This window comes from Diceros bicornis, chromosome 31, assembly GCF_020826845.1.
Source record: "Diceros bicornis minor isolate mBicDic1 chromosome 31, mDicBic1.mat.cur, whole genome shotgun sequence".
NCBI classification, from domain to species: Eukaryota; Metazoa; Chordata; class Mammalia; order Perissodactyla; family Rhinocerotidae; genus Diceros; species Diceros bicornis.
In genome coordinates, this window is record NC_080770.1 from 11,861,851 (window position 1) to 11,884,340 (window position 22,490).

General features: G+C 43.6%; 3 protein-coding genes across 6 annotated transcripts in view; 1 reads left to right on the forward strand and 2 right to left on the reverse strand.

The window, feature by feature from the left end:
• SDHAF2 (succinate dehydrogenase complex assembly factor 2) overlaps positions 1 to 9,897 on the reverse strand; it is a 25,127-nt gene extending 15,230 nt beyond the window's left edge. Inside the window, exons 1-3 of one of the 2 annotated variants that reach the window (XM_058526718.1) lie at positions 9,409 to 9,897; positions 4,867 to 5,090; positions 4,674 to 4,783 (exon numbers count right to left, since the gene is read on the reverse strand). In XM_058526718.1, the coding sequence (XP_058382701.1) occupies positions 4,674 to 4,783; positions 4,867 to 5,090; positions 9,409 to 9,444 (370 nt within the window). In that variant the 5' untranslated portion in view covers positions 9,445 to 9,897. Of the gene's footprint in view, positions 1 to 4,673; positions 4,784 to 4,866; positions 5,230 to 9,408 lie in introns of those variants that run through there. The other variant, XM_058526717.1, reaches the window with a different exon arrangement.
• On the reverse strand, positions 9,471 to 10,265 carry LOC131395293 (proline-rich protein 2-like). Its single transcript, XM_058527225.1, has one exon. The coding sequence runs from the start codon at positions 10,263 to 10,265 to the stop codon at positions 9,471 to 9,473; it is 795 nt and encodes a 264-aa protein (XP_058383208.1).
• Positions 9,611 to 22,490, forward strand: part of CPSF7 (cleavage and polyadenylation specific factor 7) — a 27,816-nt gene continuing 14,936 nt past the window's right edge. For 2 of the 3 annotated variants that reach the window (XM_058526715.1, XM_058526714.1), the window contains exons 1-6: positions 9,611 to 9,680; positions 10,301 to 10,409; positions 17,317 to 17,535; positions 18,369 to 18,472; positions 18,856 to 19,028; positions 21,888 to 22,302. In XM_058526715.1, coding sequence (XP_058382698.1) covers positions 10,356 to 10,409; positions 17,317 to 17,535; positions 18,369 to 18,472; positions 18,856 to 19,028; positions 21,888 to 22,302 — 965 coding nt within the window. In that variant the 5' untranslated portion in view covers positions 9,611 to 9,680; positions 10,301 to 10,355. The remainder of the gene's footprint in view (positions 9,681 to 10,300; positions 10,410 to 17,316; positions 17,536 to 18,368; positions 18,473 to 18,855; positions 19,029 to 21,887; positions 22,303 to 22,490) is intronic. The other variant, XM_058526716.1, reaches the window with a different exon arrangement.

The following is a 22,490-nucleotide window of genomic DNA, read 5'->3' on the forward strand; positions in this document are numbered from 1 at the left end:
CACCGACGCACCGCTTGTCCAGCCAGGCTGAGGTGGCATCCCACATACAGCAACTAGGAGGATATGCAACTATGACATACAACTATCTACTGGGGCTTTGGGGAGAAAAAGGGAAAAAAAGGAGGATTGGCAATAGATGTTAGCTCAGGGCCGGTCTTCCTCAGCAAAAAGAGGAGGATTGGCATGGATGTTAGCTCAGGGCTGATCTTCCTCACAAAAAAAAAAAGAAAGAAAGAAATAGATAACCTCAATCGTTCCATATCTATTAAAAAACATTTGACTTTACCGTTAAAAACTTTCAACAAAGAAAACCCCAGATCCAGACGGTTTCACTAGCAAAATCTATCAACTATTTAAGGAAGCAATAAAACCAATTCTATACAAATTCTTCCAGAAAATGGAAGATGAGAGAGCACTTTACAAATCATTTTATGAAGCCAGTATTACCTTGATCAAAACCAGATGATGACATTACAAGAAAACTATACACCAATATCCCTCATGAACATAAATACAAAGAACTTCTCCAAAATATCAGTAAATCAAATAATGTGGTGTTTATCCTGGGAATGCAAGGTTGGTTCAATATTTGAAAATCAATCAAAAATTCATCATATCAATAAACTAAAGGAAAAAAATCACATCGCTAAAGAAATGATCATCTCTATAGATGCATAGAAAGCACCTGACAAAATTCAACATCTATTTATGATAAAACACTCAATATACTAGAAATGGAAGGAAAATTTTCTCAATCTGATAAAAGGCATTTACAACCAACCTACAGCTAACATTATATTTAATGGTGAAAGATTGAATACTTTCCCCCTAACACAGGGAACAAGGCAACGATGCCTGTTCTCACTGCTGCTATTCAACGTTACACCGGAAGGTCCTAGACAGTGCAGTACGGCAAGTAAAAGATACAAAAGGTATACAGATTGGGAAAGAAGAAAGAAAACCACCTCTGATCACAGATGATACAACTGTCCACACAGAAAATACCAAGGAATCTATAAAAACGCTTCTAGAACTAAGTGAGTTTAGCAAGGTCACAGTATACAAAGTCAATATACAAAAACCAATTGTATTTCTACATTCTAGCAATAATGGGAAATCAAAAATTTTTAAAAAGTACCATTTATAACAGCACCAAAATATTTATAACCAAAATATATACACCAAAATATTTTATATATATATATAGGTTAAGTCTAGCAAAATATGTACAAAATATGCTGAAAACTCAAAAGCACTGATTGCAGCAGGCAGACTTCTAGGATGGTCCCCAGTGATCTCCGCCTCCTGGTACCACACCATCGTGTGATCCCCTTCCCTTGAGTGTGGCTGGACCTAATGACTTGATTCTAACCAACATAATATGGCAAAGATGATGGAACGTCATTTCTGTGATTAGGTTACAAAACATTCTGCCTTCCACCTTGCTAGTAGACTCTATTGCCTTCTCAGCTTGTGCACTTTGATGAAGCAAGCTGCCATGTAGGAGAGGCCTTTGTGACAAGGAACAGAAGGAGGCCTGTAGGCAACAACCTACAGGCCTCAGCAAGAAACTGAGGCCTGCAGGTGAAGAGCCTGTGAGGAACTGAATTCTGCCAACACCAGGGAGGTCTCGGAAGTAATCTTTCCCTAGTTGAGCCTCCAAATGAGCCTCCAGAGCCTGGGCTGACACCTTGATTGGGACCTCGAGACAGACTGAGGCATAGGACCCAGCTAAGCCATGCCTGGATTCCAGACCCACAGACACTATGAGATAATAAATGTGGGTTGTTTTAAGCCAATAAATGTTGGGGTAATTTATCATGCAGCAACAGTAATACACTGATTAAAGAAATCAAAGAAGACCTAAATAACAGGCGATATAGTGTGTTAATAGATTAGATGATTCTAAATTGTTAAAAGAATCCTTCCAAACTGATCTACTGATTTAACACAACCCCAATCAAAGTCCAAGTAGGATCTCTTTGTTTTTTTGGAGAAATTGAACAGCTGATTCTAAAACCTCTAAAACTCCTGGAAAGAAACAGAAAATCTTTGTGACTTTGGATCAGGCAAAGTTCTCAGACACAATACCAAAAGCACAACCCACTAAACAAAACTGATACACTGAACTTCACCAAAATTAAAAACTGCTCTTTGCAACACAACGTTAAGAAAACGAAAAGAAAAGAAAATGAAATGAAATGAAAATGTCTCCAGAGATAAGGAAAAAAAAATTGCAAGACACGTCTCTGATAAAGGCCTTGAATCTGGAATAAAGACGACTCAAAATTCAATAATAAGGGCCGGCCCCATGGCTTAGTGGTTAAGTGCGCGCGCTCTGCTGCTGGCGGCCCGGAGTTCAGATCCCGGGCACGCACCAACGCACGCTTTTCCGGCCATGCTGAGGCCGCGTCCCGCATATAGCAACTAGAAGGATGTGCAACTATGACGTACAACTATCTACTGGGGCTTTGGGGGAAAAATAAATAAATAAAATTATAAAAAAAAAAAAAATTCAATAATAAGAAAACAAACAACCCAATGGGGGGAAGATTTGAAAAGACACGTCACCAAAGATGCACGAATGGCAAATAAGCACTTGAAAAGATCCTCAATATCATTAGTCATTGCCAATTAAAACTACAGTGATGTATCACTACATACTCCTTTGAGTGGCTAAAAACAAACACAGATAATACCAAGTGCTGATAAAGATGTGGAACATCAGCCCCTCCCTTCACACCAGTCCCTGGCAATCACTGGTCTGATTTCTGCCCCTATGGTTTTGCCTTTTCCAGAATATCGTATAATGAAATCACACAGTATGTCGTCTTTGAGTCTGGCCTCTTGTACAGAACAGGAGTCAGCAAACTACGGCCTGTTGCCTGTTTTTGTATGGACTGTGAGCTAAGAATGATTTTTAAAGGGTTGAGGGAAAAAAACATCAAATGTATTTTGTGACACACAAAAATTATAAGAAATTCAAAGTTTAGTGTCCATCAATAAAGTTTTACTGGAACACAGTTACACTCATTTGTTTCCCATTGTCTATGGCTGCTTGCATGCTATGGCGGCAGAGTCGAATACTTACGACAGAGAACGCAGAGCCTACGTTGCCATCTGGCCTATTACAGAAAAAGTTCATTATAAAGTTAAACATACACTTAACCATGTGACCCAGCCATCCTTCTCCTGGGTATTTACCCAAGAAAAACTAAAACCTGTGTTCACAAAAACCTGTATGCAAATGTTTATAGTGACTTTACTCATAATGACCTAAAACTGGAGACAACCCAAATGTCTCTCAACTGGTCAATGGATAAAGCAACCATGGTACATCCACTGGATGGAATTCTACTCAATATGAACAACACAGATGACTCTCAAATGCATTATGCTAAGTCAGGGCAAACATTTTCTATAAAGGGCCAGATAGCTATTTTACACTTTTGAGGGCTTCCCAATGGTTGTATAAACCTCTAGACGCTGTATTATCACACTTTATACTTGGAACCTACAGAATGGCGTCTATTTTATGATACAAACATTGAGTGGAAACACAAAGACAGGAGATCCAGAGTGTGACAGAAATGATGAGATGTCCCCTAATATCCACTCTCCCATGTTTCGTTGAATAATAGAATTCCCAATTTAGCTGGGCACATGGAATAGACTATATTATTTCTTCCTTATGGCTAGGCGTAGTCATGTGATCAACTGTGGCCAACGAAAAATAAGTACAAGAATGGTGTACAATTTCCTGAGAAGGATCCGTAGAGTACGGGGTGTGCTCTTCCGCACGCTTTTGTCCTGGCTAAAATACGGACAAGACAGATAGAGCTTCAGCAGCTATCTTGGATCATGAGGTAGATGACACGCGGAGGATGAAGGAGTGGCAAGTCAAGAAGAATCTGAACCTTATGACTTTTTGAAGCTACTCTGTACACTCTGAAGTGCCTACTTCTGGACTTCTGTCATGAAACAGAGAAATCTAGTTCTGTCTTGTTTAAGCCATTGTTGTTGGGGATTTTTTTTTTTTACTCATAGTCAAAGCTAATCCTAACTACACATAGTTAGCATTCATTCCTTACAAAGGCAGTGCCAGAGGGAGACTACCAAGAAAATCTTGCTATGCAGATTTTTTAAAATTAATTAATTAATTAATTATTTTTCCCCCAAAGCCCCAGTAGATAGTTGTATGTCATAGCTGCACATCCTTCTAGTTGCTGTATGTGGGACACGGCCTCTGCATGGCCAGAGAAGCGGTGCCTCGGTGCACACCCGGGATCCGAACCCGGGCCGCCAGCAACGGAGCGCACACACTTAACCGCTAAGCCGCGGGGCCGGCCCGCTATGCAGATTTATAGAGCTGTCTGGTTCCACTCCATTCTCTAACTGGTTTTTCTTCAACTTTCCCTTTGATACTGTGAACTTCCCATACAATTCCACCAAATTCCCTTTTTGCTTAAGTTAGATTTCTACTGTTTGCAAACAAAGAACCTTAATTAATAAAACAAATTTTGCACACTCTGGAAAAATTTGAAGAGTGTTCGGTTTGAGTGTCTATGGCATGAATCAAAGAAAACAAATTGCCTAAGATACAATTACAGAGTCATCCAGACCAGCCCAAGTCATCCTATTTTTCACATTACGCTGCTTATCATGTCCAGTACCTGTAGCCCAGTAGTAAATATCCCAGTCATTACTGGGCTCATTAATCAGGCGATCATAGAGGTTCAGCTGTTTCTCTGTCATATGGTGCAGATGCTCTTTAGCGAAGAGGCTAAAAACAAGAAAGGAGAGAAAGAAGCTGAAAAGGCTGTCTCCAGTCAAAGAGAAGTGACACCAAGACTCCTATCCCCCTACCTCAGCAGAATGCAGTTTTCCAACATTCCCCTCTTTCTGCTCTCATAGAGCAGGCGGGCTCTCTTGGTTTCTATGGATTCATCAGTTCGCTCCTGCCATGGAGGCAAAGGGATTTCAATCATGTCTTTTTGGGAATCTGTCGGGCTGTCACCTCTGTAGAAGCGTCTGAATGATGTCATGCTGACCAAGGGAGACACTAGGTGGTGCCTTGACAGAGCAAGTGTCTGAAACAAATAAACCACAAACATCTTTATAATAACAGCCATCATTGTCATTCACTCAACTTACTAGGGGCAAAATGCATTCAATCTCATTTAGTCCTTAAAAAATTATGCTGATACCGTCTCATTTTATGGCTTAGGAAACTGAGGTTCAGAGAGGTTAAATAACTTATCAAGGTCACCCAAATAGTAACTGCAATTAAAACTGGAACCTAGTACTAACCGCAAGCATGTTCTTAACCAGTGCCTTTCCAAAAATTCCCCCAGCAAAAATATTTTCTCCTTCCTTTGCATTCCCTTAAAATTCTTATGGTATGGTTTGGATTCTAGTCACTCGCCTGTGTTAAAATCTGAGCACCCAGTGATAGCATGGTCCCTAATCCCTCAAAGGCAAAAACTATCAAGATGCAATGAGAAGTTGATGACATCAGCAAGATGGTGTAACGGGAAGCCCCACACTCTCTTCCCACGGAGGTACCAACTCAACAATACACAGACCAATTCCCTTTATGAGAAATCCAGAAATCAGATAAAAGGCTCCTGAACCCCAGGCAAGCACAAAACCAGCTGCATCAAAGCTAGAAGAAATCGGGCTGGCCCGGTGGCGTAGTGGTTAAGTTCATGTGTTCCACTTCAGTGGCCTGGGGTTCACCAGTTTGGATCCTGGGTGCGGACCTATGCACCGCTCATCAAGCCATGCTGAGGCCGCATCCCACATAGAAGAGCTACAACTCTACAACTAACAACTCTACAACTGTGATACACAACTATGTACTGGGGCTTTGGGGAGAAAAAAGAAAAAGAAGAAGATTGGCAACAGATGTTAGCACAGGGCCAATCTTCCTCAAAAAAAAAAGGAAAAAAAAAAAGCTAGAAGAAAAATTTGTGGCACTCATTCATCATAGGCCCTCCCCTCAGCTTAGCACAGTGTGATTGGAGAAAACTCCCAGCTCCCAGCTTCTCCCTGGGGAGGAAAAGAGAAGGCTGAAACATATGTCCAATGTGCAGACTTTTCAGGGGGCTGCTCGACTGAGTAGTTTCTGTCTTGTCTGAATCTAAGTGCTGACGGGAAAGGGCGCCAGGTTGGGGGCTGCTGAGAATAAAGGCGAGGATTCGGACTAGCACCCACTCACTCACCATAGTCCCTACCCCTGGCTCAGCACAGAACAAGTGGAGAAAACTCCCAACTCCTGGCTTCTCCCTGGGGAGGAAAGACTTGGAATATGTGTCCAATATTCCGGCTTTCGGGGGGCTGCCTGTCTCAGAGTGCTGACAGGACCCAGCATACTCCAGCGGGGGGCCTCCGAGAACAAAGACAGCTGGGTGGCTTACTGCTGCTCCAGAGGACTCATGGAGGACCCATGGTACAGCAGGCAGAAGCCAATGAAGCTTGCCAGCCTCTCTCTTGGGGAAAACGAAAAGAGTGGAGCACACATCCAAAGTTCCTGCTTTTCAAAGAGCTGTCCAAGGGACTGGTTTCTGTCTTGGCCAAGCTGCAGCACTGATGGGACCTGGGATACTCTAGAAGCCTGGGGGCTGCTGAGAACAAGTCAGCTGGGAGGCCTGCAGCAGCTCCAGAGAACCTGCAGTACCAGAGACAGACACCAGAGGGAGCAAACGATTATAAACTCCTGAAAAAAAGAAACCAGCAAATGCCTATAATTGGCAATTTCCACACGCAAATCCAGAGAAGGCATCTCCACACGAAAGGTTTGAGAGGCCTCCAGATTCTCTAGCAGGGCTGATTGGTGAAGGTCCTTCCTTGTACAAAGCCTGTCTGAAAAGACTGAGAGAGGTGGCTGTTTTTTCAAATGCGTAGATCCCAACACAAAGCTGCAAAGGATGTGAAGAAACAGGGAAATACGGCCCAATCAAAGGAACAAAATAAACCTCCAGAAACAGCCCCTAAAGAAACAGAGAGGTATATGAATTACCTGACAAAGAATTCAAAACAACTGCCATCAAGATGTTCAGTGAGCTCAGGAAAACAACACATGAACAAAATGAGAATATCAACAAAGAAAAATATTAAAAAGAAGTAATCAGAAAATTTGGAACTGAAAAATACAACTGAATCGAAAAATTCCCTACAGGGGTTAAACAGCAGACTTGATCAAGCAGAGGAAAGAATAAGTAAACTTGAAAACAGGTCATTTGAAATTACCCAATCAGAGGAAAACAAGAAAAAAGAGTGAACCAAGCCTAAGAGACTTATGGGACATTATCGAACAGACCAACATACACATTATGGGAGTCCCAGAAGGAGAAAAGAGAGAGAAAGGAGCAGAAAGCTTATTTGAAGAAATAATAGCCCCAAACTTCCCACATCTGGGGAAAGAAACAAACATTGATATTTAAGAAGCCCAAAGGATCCACAGGAACACTAGACAGCAACACAAAAGCATATGAAAGCAAAGCTCACTGGTAAAAGTAACTATGAAAGAAATACATAATATTGTAATACTGTAATGGTGATGCGTAAATCACTTTTACTTCTGGTATAGAAGTTAAAAAACAAAAACATAAAAAATAACTACAAAAATATGCTAATGGATACACAACATAAAAATATGTAATTGTGGCATCAATGACATAAAGTGGGGAGGAGTAAAAGAGCAGTTTTTTTTTTTAAAGATTTTATTCATTTATTTATTTTCCCCCCAAAGCCCCAGTAGATAGTTGTATGTCATAGCTGCACATCCCTCTAGTTGCTGTATGTGGGATGCAGCCTCAGCATGGCCGGAGAAGCTGTGCGTCGGTGCGTACCCGGGATCTGAACCCAGGCCGCCAGCAGCAGAGTGTGCGCACTTAACCGGTAAGCCACCGGGCCGGCCCAAAGAGCAGAGTTTTTGAATGAGATTGAAGTTAAATTGTTATCAGCTTAAAAAAGATTATTATAAGATGTTTTATGTAAGGCCCATGACAATCACAAAGAAAACAGAAGATACACAATAGAAAATTAGAAAGGAATCAAAAAAAAATCAATGAAACAAAGGGTGACAGCAAGAGAGGAAAAGAGGGACACGAAAGCTACAAGATAGAAAACAATGAACAAAATAGCAATAATAAGTCCTTCCCTATCAGTAATTATTTCAAATTTAAATGTATTAAACTCCCCAATCATAAGACAGAGTGGCTGAATGGCTTAAAAAAACCCACAAGATCCAACTATATGCTGTTACAGGAGACTCACTTTAGATGTAAGAATACACACAGGCTGAACGTGAAAGGATGAAAAAAGATATTCCAGGCAAATTGTAACCAAAAGAGAACACACACGGCTCTACAGATATCAGACAAAATAAACTAAGTCAAAAACTGTCACAAGAGATTTCTATAATGATAAAAGTGCCAATTCACCAGAAAGATACAATTATAAATATATATGCAACCGATATCAGAGCACCAAAATATATGAAACAAACAGCAGACTTGATCAAGCAGAAGAAAGAATCAGGACAAACTGAAGGGAGAAATAGACAGCAACACAGTAACAGTAGGCGATTTCAATACTCCACTTTCAATAATGGATAGAACATCCAGACAGAAGATCAATAAGGAAACAGAGAACTTGAACAATACTATAGATCAAATGGACCAATCAGACATATACAGAACATTCCACCCAACAGCAGCAGAATACACATTCTTCTCAAGCACACTGGAAACATTCTCCAGGAGAGATCACATATTAGATTACAAAAGTCTTAAATTAAAGATTGAAATTATACAAACTCTATTTTCTGACCACAAAGGAATGAAACCAGAAATCAACAGCAGAAGGAAAACTGGAAAATTCACAGATCTGTAACAACCGAACAACACACTCATTCTTGAACAAGCAACAGTTCAAGTGGGTCAAAGAAGAAATTAAAAGGGAAATTAGAAAATATCTTGAGACAAACGATAACACAACATACAAAAGATTACGAGATGCAGCAAAAAGCAGTACTAAGAAAGTTTACAGTGGTAAACGCCTATGTTAAAAAAAAAGAAAGATCTTATGATAGGATGTGAAATTATAATAGGTATCAGAGAAGACAAAAACAGAGAGACTTAAGAACAGAGAGACCTGGGCAATAGGTGAAATCTAAATTGGGTCTCGTTGCAAGACTGATTGTTCGATTCCACGAGACAGGCACACAGTGGGCTGAGAAACGGGTGGAAGTGACCTGAACCTCCTAAATGGCAGGCTCGACCTCTCCTTGAGTGCGCCCTTGCCCTTGGCTATCAGGATCCTCTCCATGACTGCGGTGGAAGACGACACTCAGTCCCCACTGTGGCCCACCCAGGACCCCAGGAGAAACTCCAAGCTCCTCACCCGCGCCAGAACGGGGAACACGGAGACCACCAACATTCTTCCCGACCCGCACCGGAAACCGGCTACCCAGCCACTTCCGGCAACCCCGGGACGCCCGCCCCGCCGACTTCGGCGCAGAGGCCCTGAGCCGGAAGATGTGTCCCTGCGTATGGCGGAAGTGGCCGTGCGTGTGACGCCGGCGGCGGGGGGGGGGGGGGCGGCACCTGGGGCCGAGAGCGGTTCGCGCGCTTCGGGCCTAGTCTGGACTCGCCGCCGCCGCCGCCATATTCCCGGTAACGGGGGCGCGCGGCCGGGGGCCGGCTGGGCCGGAAGAGGGCTCGGGGCCGGCGCTGAGGCGGGGAGGGGGTCGGTTGAGTTCGGGGCGGCCTGAGTCGGCGGGCGGAGGGAGCGCGGGCCTTTGAGGGAGGGGGCCGAGGGCGCCGGGCCGGGTGTGTGGGGAGGGAGCGGGGCGGGCCTAGCCGGGGGCGAGGGCTGGGCCCGGGTGGGGAGCGGGGGCGGCTGGAGCTCCGGGACCCGCGGGGACTGTAGCCGGGGCCGCCTTGGGGCCTAGGCAGGTGCGGCGGGCTGGGGCTGCGGGCCTCGCCGCGGCGGTTCTTCGCAGCGCCGTTCGCGGGCCCCGAGGAGCTGCGGCCTGGACTTGCTCGTCGGGCCGGGGGCAGCTGCGGCGCAACTCGGGTCGGGCCCGAGGGTGATGGGCAGCGAGCCCCGCGAGCCCCGGCGGCCTGGGAGAGCGAGGGGCGGCGCGAGGCCGGGGGCGGGGCGGAGCGGGTGGGGCCGAGCTTGGGCTGCCAGGATGCTGCGTCTCTGGAGACGGGAGGCTGGCAACCATTGCCCTCCTCCCCGGCCGGGACCCTCATGCCTCCTAACGCTTGCCTCTTTCTGGGTACCGCAGTGGCATCTTTCTTACTTTGTCCCTTCTCCGGCCTCGCGATCTTCCTTCCGGAGCCATGTCAGAAGGAGTGGACTTGATTGATATATACGCCGACGAGGAGTTCAATCAGGTGAGGGGTCGTCGGGAGCCCTGGGATTTTCTTCGATCAGCTGAGGAATCACTTCCAGCAAACTTGCAGTGGTTCCAAGCTGTGCCAGTCCTTGAGGATTTACTAGGCCTGAACTCGCCTCTATTGGGTCTAAAATTTTCTCTTTAGCACAGACTTGGAAGATTTCGGACCATTCCGCTTTATGTTAATTTAAGTCTCCAGGCTTAATTTTAAAGGTTTTAAGAGCCAATACAAATCAGGTTTAACAGAGTGGTGAGTCAACCCGTGGAACTTGCTCCTCCAGGAAGCCAAAATTCGACGTCAGTCTCCTCCAAGACGAACTACACTAAAAAATCTGTTATGTTTGGTATCATATTCACAAGGGCATAGTGATACCTGTTCCTTTGCTATTCTCAGACTGCAGCTGGAGAAATGTAGTCCCCTCCCCCGTAAGGCAGTGGAAAGGAACAGTGTAAAAGATACTTGAACATTTAATTTCAGCTCCATTCCGATTGTTTTATGTCTTGCTTCCTCCTGAAAGTACCTTGAGTCCACTCTTGGGAAGTCCATAGGCATTTTGGTGTAATAAATTTTATTGCTGAGTCTGAGTTTTTGAGGTGGGGGTAAAGGTGTTGGACAAACCACATAAAAAGCAGGTACAGACTGGGGCGGCCTGGTACCGTAGCAGTTAAGTGCCGGCGCTATGCTGTGGCGGCCCAGGGTTCACAGGTTTGGATCCCAGGTGCGCACAGACGCACTGCTTGTCAAGCCATGCTGTGGCGGCATCCTATATACAGTGGAGGAAGATGGGCATGGATGTTAGCCCAGGGCCAGTCTTCCTCAGCAAAAAGAGGAGGATTGGCAACAGATGTTAGGTCAGGGCTATCTTCCTCACACACACAAAAAAGCAGGTATAGACTCACTCATATACCGTAAGTTGGATCTGTTGGGCTCTTTATGTTATATCAAGGAACATACGGAATTTTCCTTTGAAACAATAATCTCATGTTCAGTTCTGAGCTCTTGAGGTCAGATCTCAAAAATGTTCCGAAGTTTCTATTTAAAACTTACTAATATCTACCTGGATTGTTTTCAGCACCATTCTACTTGAGTAAGCTGGTTCTTCCCGTTGGTATCTGTCAATGGGTACACATGAGGACCTGGTAAGAGGATACAGAGAACAGGCTAGAGAAGGCAAGTGCCCTGGTTGGACCCTGACTTTGATATGAGGCAACAGAAGAGGTCGATACATGCCATTTTTTTCACTTGGCATAAGTTTACATAAAAAATTTTTTTTTAATATATTATGCTTTTTTTTTTCTTTGTTTTCTTTTGTGTGTGTGTGTGAGAGAGGAAGATCAGCCCTGAGCTAACATCCACGCCAATCCTCCTCCTCTTGCTGAGGAAGACCGGCCCTGAGCTAACATCTGTTGCCAGTCTTCCTCGTTTTTTTCCCTTATTCTCTGCAAAGCCCCAGTAGATAGTTGTATGTTGTAGTTGCACATCCTGCTAGTTGCTGTATGTGGGGACGCGGCCTCAGCATGGCCGGACAAGCGGTGCGTCGGTGCACGCCCGGGATCCGAACCCGGGCCGCCAGTAGTGGAGCGCGTGCACTTAACTGCTAAGCCACGGGACTGGCCCCTGTATTATGCTTTTTTAACATGGAGATTATAAAACCCACACAAAAGTAGAGTGATGTAATGACCTTGTGTCCATTATACTCAGCAGTTATACTTTGTAATAGCCATTTTCCCGTGTCTTCTCAGGTAAACTGGAGTCATCTACATGTGGCTGCTGATGGACTTAAATACATGAAAATTTTTTTTTAGTTTCAGAGAAGCCAAATAATTATTTATGGATAAAAAGAAAGGTTTAGTGGGTCTGGCCCAGTGGTGTAGTGGCTGGGACGCATAATCAGCTTCGGTGGCCCTGGGTTCATGGGTTCAGATCCTGGGTGTGGACCTCTGCACTGCTTGTCAAGCCATGCTGTGGCAGTGACCCACATACAAAAAGTAGAGGAAGATTGGTGCAGATGTTAGGGACAGTCTTCCTCAAGCAAAAAGAGTAAGATTGGCAACAGATGTTGGCTCAGGGACAATCTTCCTCACCAAAAATGAAGGAGAAAGATTAGTATATTAATTTAGTTACAGACCATCGCTTTCCTGAGTTTTGCATATTGCTTTGAATCAGACTTTTACTATTTTTTACAATTTATGGGTTATGGTTATTTTTTAACATTAAGATAGCAAATAAAGAAGGCGGGTCCCTTGTTCTTCTCTATTATTAATGAAAAGCCTTTTTTTACCCCTTAATTTCCTTATCTGTGGGTTGATAACAATGCTGCTGATTCACTTTGGGAAATGGGCAGGACGGAGGCCTTGACCACAAGTCTAGCCACATTTGGTCTGAGAAAATGAGATTTCATAATTTCTTAAGCAATATAACTTGTAGGTCATAGATGAGACACAGGACTTGTCCAATGGTCACTGCTTTGTCAGGGTAGAAGTCATTGACCTCAACAATTTGCTCTCTGGTCTCTAGTTAAAAAGGACTATTTTTATGGGTCTACAGTAGGCTGAAGATAGTGTGTGGAATGTAGTAAACATTTATACCAAACTGACAATACTTGATGCTTGGCAAGTTGAAGAAATTGTAGTTTTTGAATATCTTAAGTCTTAATGGAAGGTTGGGGGGGGTACTTTGTTCTGCATAAATGAGTTAATTTTTGGCAAAGCTGGTTTTAGTGTAATTTGGAGGCTGATAAATGATAAAAACTCTGTCTGGTTAGGATTGTTAGGAGCAGGCTTAGACTGAGGGCAGCCAGTACAGATTGTGTTTTAGAGTGTTTTAAGAATTTTACTGCTTGGCCCCAAGCTGACTTGTGCGCAAGAACCCCATCGCATGTACTTTGCTTGTGGAAAATGACCACAGTTTGTAGATGGAACCCTATGATGCTGACTCCCTGATCTCACAACCTGTGCCACAAAAGCTTCTGTAGCGGAGCTCCTTTACTCCTGTTATATCGGGAGTCTTGGGATTTACAGTTGCTCTCTTGGGCTGGGGAGAAGAACTCTGGAAAAGCAACTGAGCTGCCGCTCTGCTGCATGTTTTGTCTCTGTTCCTTGTGCTGAGACAGGTGCTTTGCACAGTAGGCCCAGTTCTCTTCCTTACTTCCAGCAACAAGCATTTATTAAGTTACTTGTGTTTGCTAGGCCCTGTGTTGAGACTAGTGAAGTGAAAGGAAGAAAAAAATAGATGCCTGTGCTCAAAAGAGTTTCTGTTCCCAGTGGTTGAGGGCAATGGTCAGTGACAGGGAAGGAGGGTGTGACATGAGAACAGTAATTATGAAGCCAAAAACTTTGAGCTTTGGTTACAATTAAAAGAAACGATGGGGGGGCCGGCCCGGTGGCATAGTGGTTAGGTTTGCATACTCCACTTCCGTGGCCCAGCGTAGGCAGGTTTGGATCCTGGGCACGGACCTATGCGCTGCTCATCAAGCCATGCTGTGGCAGTGTCCCATATCAGGTAGAGGAAGAGGGGCACGAATGTTGGCCCAGGGCCAGTCTTCCTCAGCAAAAAGAGGAGGATTGGCAAGGGATGTTAGCTCAGGGCTAATCTTCCTCACATACAAAAAAAAAGAAACAGTGGTATCAAGTAGATTGCTTTGAGAAAAATAAATTCTAGGCTTTATTCCCTCAACTATCAGGAAAAGGGGGCTGGAGGTAGGAACCTTGAGCATACCGGTGGGGAGGTTCTTATGTAAATTCAAAATCCTGCTAGTACTCTTGTTAACCAAGAAGCTTCATAAGACAATCACAGTTCTTCCTATGCTATTAAACACAAAATTCTTCTGAGATACTCATTCAGTATTAGGTACATACTTACTTTTTAATCTCCCTGGAATGAAACCTTCAACATCAACGCATGTGAAACGTTGTATTTTTCACTTAGTTTGTAGAATTAGGTTTTGTGTTACCCTAATCGGTCACTGCATAAATCACCAACTCATTTGGTTTTCTGAAAAACCTTAGGCCCTTATCGGTTTTTCTGTTTTCCGAGCTGAAGAAGTAAAATGGATTGGTGTTGCTAGCAAATTTAAATCCAAACACAACTTACGTTGTTTCTTCAATAAAATCCTCAATGGGCCTGCCCCCTGCATCAGAACACTTCCCACCAACTTTGAACTGAGGCTCTATGGTCCAGAGAGACCATCTCAATCTTGTGACAGTTTTGCCTTCATTGAATCCTTTTGTGTTTCTTAAAATGGTAAGGTAATCCATATACCAGGGTCTTCTTCCAGGATTGAGTCTCTCATGTTCTCTGAGGGACCCTGAAAGAGTAGATTGTTTGCCTGGTCTTACAGTATGGGGGATTTCCTGGTGATACATTTGATTTCTGAGTTTTCCAAATCTGCATGTTAGTTCGCTACCCAATTATCAGTGGTAATTTTTGTGTTACAACATTTAGACACATCTCTGAATCACAAATACTACATGGAGGGAATCCTGATTGGGTTCCACTGACTAAGATAGTGTGTTTCCTTATTCCTTTTAAGTTGCCTTTCAAAATCCTTGATTGATAAAAACAAACAAAAAACCACCCTGGTGTGAAGTAGCGTTCTCTGAGGATTAGAGCATTGGAGAAGATCACGTGGTTTCTAAGTCCTTTTTCTACCTTGAACCACAAGGGCAAATCACCATACCTAGTATGTGAATAAATAAATAAGTAATTTTTCTAGAGTTGGGATTGTTTGAGACATAAGGGCTGTGAAATATTTTATGCACAAGATATTTGTCAAGTTATTAGTCCAGCTGGCTTCGCCTTATTCAATTTATTATCCACCCTGTACTCTCCAGGGTTAGCTTCTCTCCCCATTTTTCACACACGCACTTTTTTTTATGCAGTCCTTATTTATAGGTTTGACTACCTAGAACAGTCTTGCTGTGCTTATTTGCCTCATTGATTCCTTTTCTTGTTTTTAAGTTGCCTCTAAAAAGTTTACTCTCTTCTGCCATTCTCTTTCTGATATTTTTACAAGGTTTAAACTCCTCTCCTGTAGCGTTTCTTAGAGTGTTTGTAGTATTTGAAATTATTTACGTGCTTCAGGAGGTAGAATCCTTTCCCCTTCACCATCAGAACAATCCAATAGTATTATCTTAGTGCGCACTTGCTTCCATTGTACTTGAGATAAACTGAGAATCTAAAAGTTTGTTTCCAAAAGTTTGTGATCTTATGTAGGTGTAAGGATGAATTGTGTAGTGAGTCTCTCCTCCCCAGTCTCCCTTCACAATCAGCAGTTCCTGTGATGGTATTGAAGGGAGAAAGGTACAGGAGCTGCCGGTCCTGGGTTGCATTAGAGGAAGTGACTCTTTCTCTTCAGGGAACTACATAAGTTACCTAACGTAGGTTCTTCCGTTATTTCCTTTTTAAAAAGACAGAAATGAATGAACTGTAGTTTCCCTGAAACACTTTGACCTTCTCCCTGTCTGTGTCATTTTGGCAGCAGCATCTTTAGCACTCTTTGAATGTTTTAGAATGTTATCTGAAAAAATACTTGTCTAATCTTTAAAATAAAAAGATCTCTCTGAGATAATGACATTGCAAAATCTGAAAGGGTTAAGGTCCCTTGATAGTAGTTTTTGTGATTTTAGGATTTTTGGTATATAGTGTTAGTCAGCTTGGACTGCTATAACAAAACACCAAAAACTGGGTGGCTTTTAAATAACAGAGATTTATTTCTCACAGTTATGGAGGCTGGAAGGCCGAAATCAGGTTGGGGTTCTGGTGAGGGCTGTCTTCCTAGTTGCAGACTGCCAGCTTCTTGTTGTGTCCTCACATGATGGGGAGCAGAGGAGGCAAGCTCTTGACTCTTATAAGGACACTAATCCATTCATGAGGGCTCCATCCTCAAGACCTCAAGTACCATCACAGTGAGCAGTAGGGTTTCAACGTAAACATTTTAGGGGGACAGACATTCACTCCATAACAGTAATATATCACACAGGCAAAAGGTATATTGCACACGTCTTCCAGAATACACGTTCGTATTGTAAGTGCTTACTGTGACATAGATTTTGATATAAGTGCTTGTCCTGTTTTCTGACCCTTACGTTTTAGAGAACTTTCACTGTTTTTGTGTATCATTGAATGTCTCTGGTATGCTCAAAGATACCTCTTAACATAAGTGTCATGGTACTGTACTGGGTCTGCATGTCATGTGAGAAATAGAACTTAGTAAGGAAAAATCCCCCAGAGTTATTCCCTTCCTTTTTCTTTTTTATGTTTCTTTGATGGTAATTAGAAAGATGGGATTGTGTACTTTGAGTTTTAGAGCTTCCCTAAATCATTTGTGTAAATTATTTTATTTTATTTTATTTTATTTTTTTAATTTTTTGTTTATTGCAGTTGTGTAAATTAGTTTAAACCAGTAGCTCTCATTCTTTTTTGCATTTTGGTTCCCACTTTAACATGCTTTTCCCCTGCTTTCTATTTTTAAATAAATGTACTTTCTTACTAAATAGAATAGTGTTTTGTGTAACTCTTGATTATGAAAATAGCATAAGATGTTGAAAATAAATTTTCATTAGTGAGAGTAGTCTTTAGAAGCTGACCTCAGTGATAACTGTAGCAGATGGATCTCTGCGTTTAGTTTGCTTGTTTAAGCATGTACCTTTTGATTCTCACCGGTGGCTAAAGCTTGTGTGGTCTACTAACAGCGTCTTGGGAGGAAAACCTACATAAGCATAATGAAGTGAAATGGTTTTAAATCAGGAAGCTTTTCTTATCTAGTTTCCTAGAGTAGGACAAGGAAGTTTTGTACATTGTTTTGTAAAGTATTTGACTGCAGAGTCTAGATAAATGAGAGTGAAATAGAATGAACAAAACGAAAGGTTTGCACACCCACCTTTACCAACCCCTCATCTCTTAGGATCCAGAGTTCAACAGTACAGATCAGATTGACCTGTATGATGACGTGTTGACAGCCACCTCACAGCCCTCAGATGACAGAAGCAGCAGCACTGAGCCACCTCCTCCTGTTCGCCAGGAGCCATCTCCCAAGCCCAATAACAAGACCCCTGCAATTCTGTACACCTACAGCGGCCTACGTAATAGGCGAGCTGCTGTCTATGTGGGCAGCTTCTCCTGGGTGAGCATGGGTAACCAAAAAGGCTTGTGGGTGGGCTGGAGGGAGAGCACTGGGAGGTGATGGCATTTTCGAAAACCACTGTTGCACTGTTTTGTGCTCTGATGGGGTTGGATTTCTTTTTCCTGGGATCAGGTTGGATTGATCTCTGAAAGAGAACTATCCTGAGGACGTACTGGTGCCGAAGAAAGCAATGATTAAGTGGGTAGTTGCTTTTTCTGCCATCTTGTTACCGCCCCTGACCCTGGGGCTTTATGTCTAGCAGGGTCATCTGTGGGATGAGATTTCAGAGTGAACACCTTGAACTCTTGGTGGTCATTAGATGGTCCTGTGATAATGATGGGTGACAGGGATCAAAGACCCTGATAGCTCTAGTGTGCTTGGGGTAGGTGGTGATTGTTGTTCTGCAAAAGTTACTGTGTGACATGTTTTTGGGCTGGTGGTGGGGGGTGGTTTTTCCAAATTAGGAAATGTATAAACTGAGGGGAAAGTTGTGACAATGGTCAACTCTAGCCTATGAGATCTGTCATTAAAACCTGCTAGTAATCAACGTTTGAACTAATGACCAGCCAGCCCAAATGGCAGTCAAAGTTAAAATAGGTCTTAATTTTCTTAATCTCTAAAGATGGGGACTGGGGGGTGGGTGTTTGAACTCTGTATGGGTGAGGACAAGAAGAAAAGCCTGCACTAATTGAAATATTGATGGGCTTTTGGGTTTCCTGTGGGAGGTCGTGGTTGTGACTAGAATCCTAGGTTTGGGGGAAGGGTTTGGGACATTCTGGGTGGGGGGTGTGTAGCTTTTGACATTTTTTCCTTTTCCATCTTGCCGGCCCCAGTGGACCACAGACCAGCAGCTGATCCAGGTTATTCGCTCTATAGGAGTCTATGATGTGGTGGAATTGAAATTTGCAGAGAATCGAGCAAATGGCCAGTCCAAAGGGTGAGGTTTGGATTTGAGAAGCCCCTTTTAGTTTGTAACCGTTGGGATAACATCTGCACTGTATTTTGGCCCTGGATTTTAATCCCTCCCACCCCTGACCCAGTTTACTGCCTTGGTTTTGGCAAACTGCGTTAGACTGGAGCCCTAGCTGCGATGTGGTAGAACATCCATCCATTGAGGGGCAAAGAAAGCAGATTTCTAATTCCAAATAAATAGGAAGATTATAGGCTGACACCTTTTTGTTGTTGGTAGTTTTGTGTGTGTTTAATATTAGCAAGATATCCTTTGCTTTACCAGTTTTCACTAAAAGTGGAAGAAAATTTCTTTTTTTCTCTCTAGGTTGTCTAGTAGATCTCACTCATTTTTAATTTTTCTTCCTCAAGGTATGCTGAGGTGGTGGTAGCCTCTGAAAACTCTGTCCACAAATTGTTGGAACTCCTGCCAGGAAAAGTTCTTAATGGAGAAAAAGTGGACGTGAGGCCGGCCACCCGGCAGAACCTGTCACAGTTTGAGGCACAGGCTCGGAAACGTGAGTGCGTCCGAGTCCCAAGAGGGGGTACGTGGAGACCATCTGTATGAAGGGGGGGTAGTTTTTGGGTTTGTTTTCTGTGGTGTGGGCTTGGCCTACAGTGTGGAGGAGTTTGGGGGAGGGTGGGTGGTTATGGGTGGTGGCATGGTCAAGAGGTGGGCCAAAAAATGAGACTTGTGTACAAGAAAGAGCACTGTGCTGGGAGTCAGGTAGGTTCAGGTTATAGTTGGGTTCTGCCACTAATTCATTGTGTGACCTTGGGCAAGTCACTTTACTGCTTAGGGCATATTTCGCCATCTGAACTAAATAAATACATGATGTTTCAAGTTCTTGTCAACTCTAAATTATGTGTTTCTATCCAAAAAATCAGTGTATAGTGAATGGGCTTAATTGTATGCTTCTCTATAAATGATCAAGAAGCAGCCACCCTAAAATGTAAGTAAAATATATAAAGATGGCTGTAATCTTGTCAAACATACATTGGAGAGGTGCCCTGTAAAGAATCAACCAAAAGGAGTGCTGGAGAATGAGAATTTAAAAATATTTCTTCAGCACTGTCCAGGGGAGACGGTGCCCTTTTGATTACTGGATATTTTAGTCTGCTTGGCAAGTATTTCCCCTTAGTAAAGAAAGTTGCATCATACTACCTTAGCTTGATGATAGTATCCCTTAAGTTCACCTTACTCTCTTTATTCTGACCCTGTACGCACCAAGCCACCTTCTGATACTCATTTGGTTTCCCAACTAGGCTCTCCTACTGGGAAGAGAATGCGCTGACCAGCCGACACAAGTATTCCGGTCTGCTTGGCAGTTACATTTCTCATTGTAAATTAATAAATTGGCATTCTGGTTTATGAATCAGTCTCTTGTGAGTTTGGTTAGCGGGAATCAATCTCCTAGGGTCTGATCACCCCTGGGTGAACTGTTAAAATCGAGTTTCTGAACCTGCGAAACCTGAGGACCAGACTTTGGATTGTCCTGACCTCACAAGGTTCAGGTACCCTGCAAGGCCCTCCCGGAAACAGCCAACTGCCTTTGCTTTTGTTTTACTACAGCAGGGAGATGGCAAAGTTCCTCACCTACGTTCTGTCACTCCTTAGGTCCTGCTCAAAATAGTGCCTTGTATTGATTGGGTGGTCCACTGGGACCTTGCATTGATTGATTGAAGGTGGAAATCTGGCCACTTCTCTCTTGCTTAGGAACAACTGTTCTTTTAACTAAATTGAGAGCCTAGATGGATGTGGTGTGAGCTCCCATTGCTCTGGGTTAGAAGGCACACACTTTTCTTCCTTGACAACTTGAATTTTCAAGTCCCTTCTGTTTCAGAGTCTTTCTGTAATTCAGCCCTCTTCTGATTTTCCTAAGACGCATAATTTTGTAGCTACATCGTGGGTAGCATTCCTACCTCCACTTGGCTGTTTACTCCTTGGTGTTATCTTTGTTTGCTGCAGTGACTGAGGGGTGTTTCTCTGCTCTGTCACACTGATAGACTTGGGCTTGTTAATTCACTGAGTACAGCTGGTGGACTTTGCTTAAAAATGGTTGCTTCTCTTGGGACTTGTAGCCATAGAGACAAAACAGAACCTTTGCTGATGTGGGAATAGTAGCTGGGACAGTGGCTAACTTTCAGAGGCTCACACTTGCTAATACCTCTTTTTCCTTCAGTTTGAGACAACTCGAGGAAAAAGAAAGTTGCCGTGTGTTTGAGACATGAAAATCAAGAGAGTGCTGTGATAGGCACTGGTGATGCATACTATAGTACAGAAACCAAGGCGGTGGCCAGGGTGATGAATTTCACCTCACGCTTTAATCAGAAGTTGGGGTTTACTAACAAGTTTTAGTTTAAGGAGCACTCTTTCTCTCCACACTTGTCTGCATCTTTCTACCTCCAAGACTCCTAAGGTCATGTGATCATGTCCTTCTGTTGGATTCTACGTTAACCAGGCTGAGAATAGACTATCAAATTGGAGAGAGGGAATAAGTTTAACCAAGTGACTTGACAGTGTCAGAGCCATGTTTCCAGCTGTCTACAAACCTGTTTTGAGCCCTTATTGTGCACAACACCATAGCAGTGTGCTGTGATGATGTTCCTGGTAGGCTGCCCTGTGGGGTAGAGGGTTTGGGCCATTGAAATGTAGTGGGAGTTCCCCATATTTCAGGCATGTTTTGTACCAAGCTTTTGCCAGGAGTCCCTGCTCTCAGCTGTGTGCCATCTGCTTATTTGGTGGCAGATCTTTTCTTAATGGCTTATCTCCCATTTTTATTCTCTTTACCGCTCACTTAACCTCCAACCTTCTACTCTTTGTTGTGTGTCTCTTCCCCATCCCAGTTACAGTTTGGATATGTGGATGGTGGAAATGTCATCCATCCCTTCTCTTCTCCCAAATTCCCTGGCTAAAGCACCATGGCAAAGAGAAAGTTTCCAGTGTGCAGCAGGAGAGAGAAGGTCAGCTAGTACTAGTCTAAGGAGAGAGGCCCTGAACTCTTACCAGGGCATGTGGGGTTTCACATCAGCTTGAATCCAGCTGAGCAGTAATGAACATACTTCAACACTGTCATTTCCTCAGGTTATTAGGATCCTTCTGCATAGGAAACAAGTCTAAGGATAAATTAAACGTGAAGCACTGAATGTTCTGTATAAACAGCATTCTTTGACAAACAGAATTTAGGGTAATATTGGTTTTTGGGTTTATGTCTTAACTGAGTTGCCTCTGACCTTTTCCTCTGAGGCCGAGGAAAAGGCAGCAGATGATTTTAACTTCTTTCTCAGCTGCCTCAAGTCACCTTGCTAAGTATGGTGTCAGATGACTCTTGTTGAAGGAGGAGCTGGTCCCGTGGGTATGTCTAAAGCCTGGGCAGTAACATTAGTTCTGTTTTACTTCATAGGAATACCTCCACGGGCCCACTCCCGAGATTCTAGTGACTCTGCTGATGGACGGGCCACACCCTCTGAAAACCTTGTACCCTCATCTGCCCGTGTGGATAAGCCCCCCAGTGTGCTGCCCTACTTCAATCGCCCTCCTTCAGCCCTTCCCCTGATGGGTCTGCCCCCACCCCCAATTCCACCCCCACCACCTCTCTCCTCAAGCTTTGGGGTCCCTCCTCCTCCTCCTGGCATCCACTACCAGCATCTCATGCCCCCTCCTCCTCGATTACCTCCTCATCTGGCTGTACCTCCCCCTGGGGCCATCCCACCTGCCCTTCACCTCAATCCAGCCTTCTTCCCCCCACCAAATGCTACAGTGGGGCCTCCACCAGATACTTACATGAAGGCCTCTGCACCCTATAACCACCATGGCAGGTAAGGACTGTCTTGTTCCTTTCAGATCTGAGCCAGGTATAGAAGGGTAGACAGTGTGTTAAACTTTTTGTTCTCCCTGAGGAAGTAAGTGAGCACTGAATTCTTGTGTTTTCCCTTGTGGAAACTGTTGTCATAGTGTTGAGTCCTGGGAAATAGTTAACTGTCTATTAGATATTATTTTTTTTGAT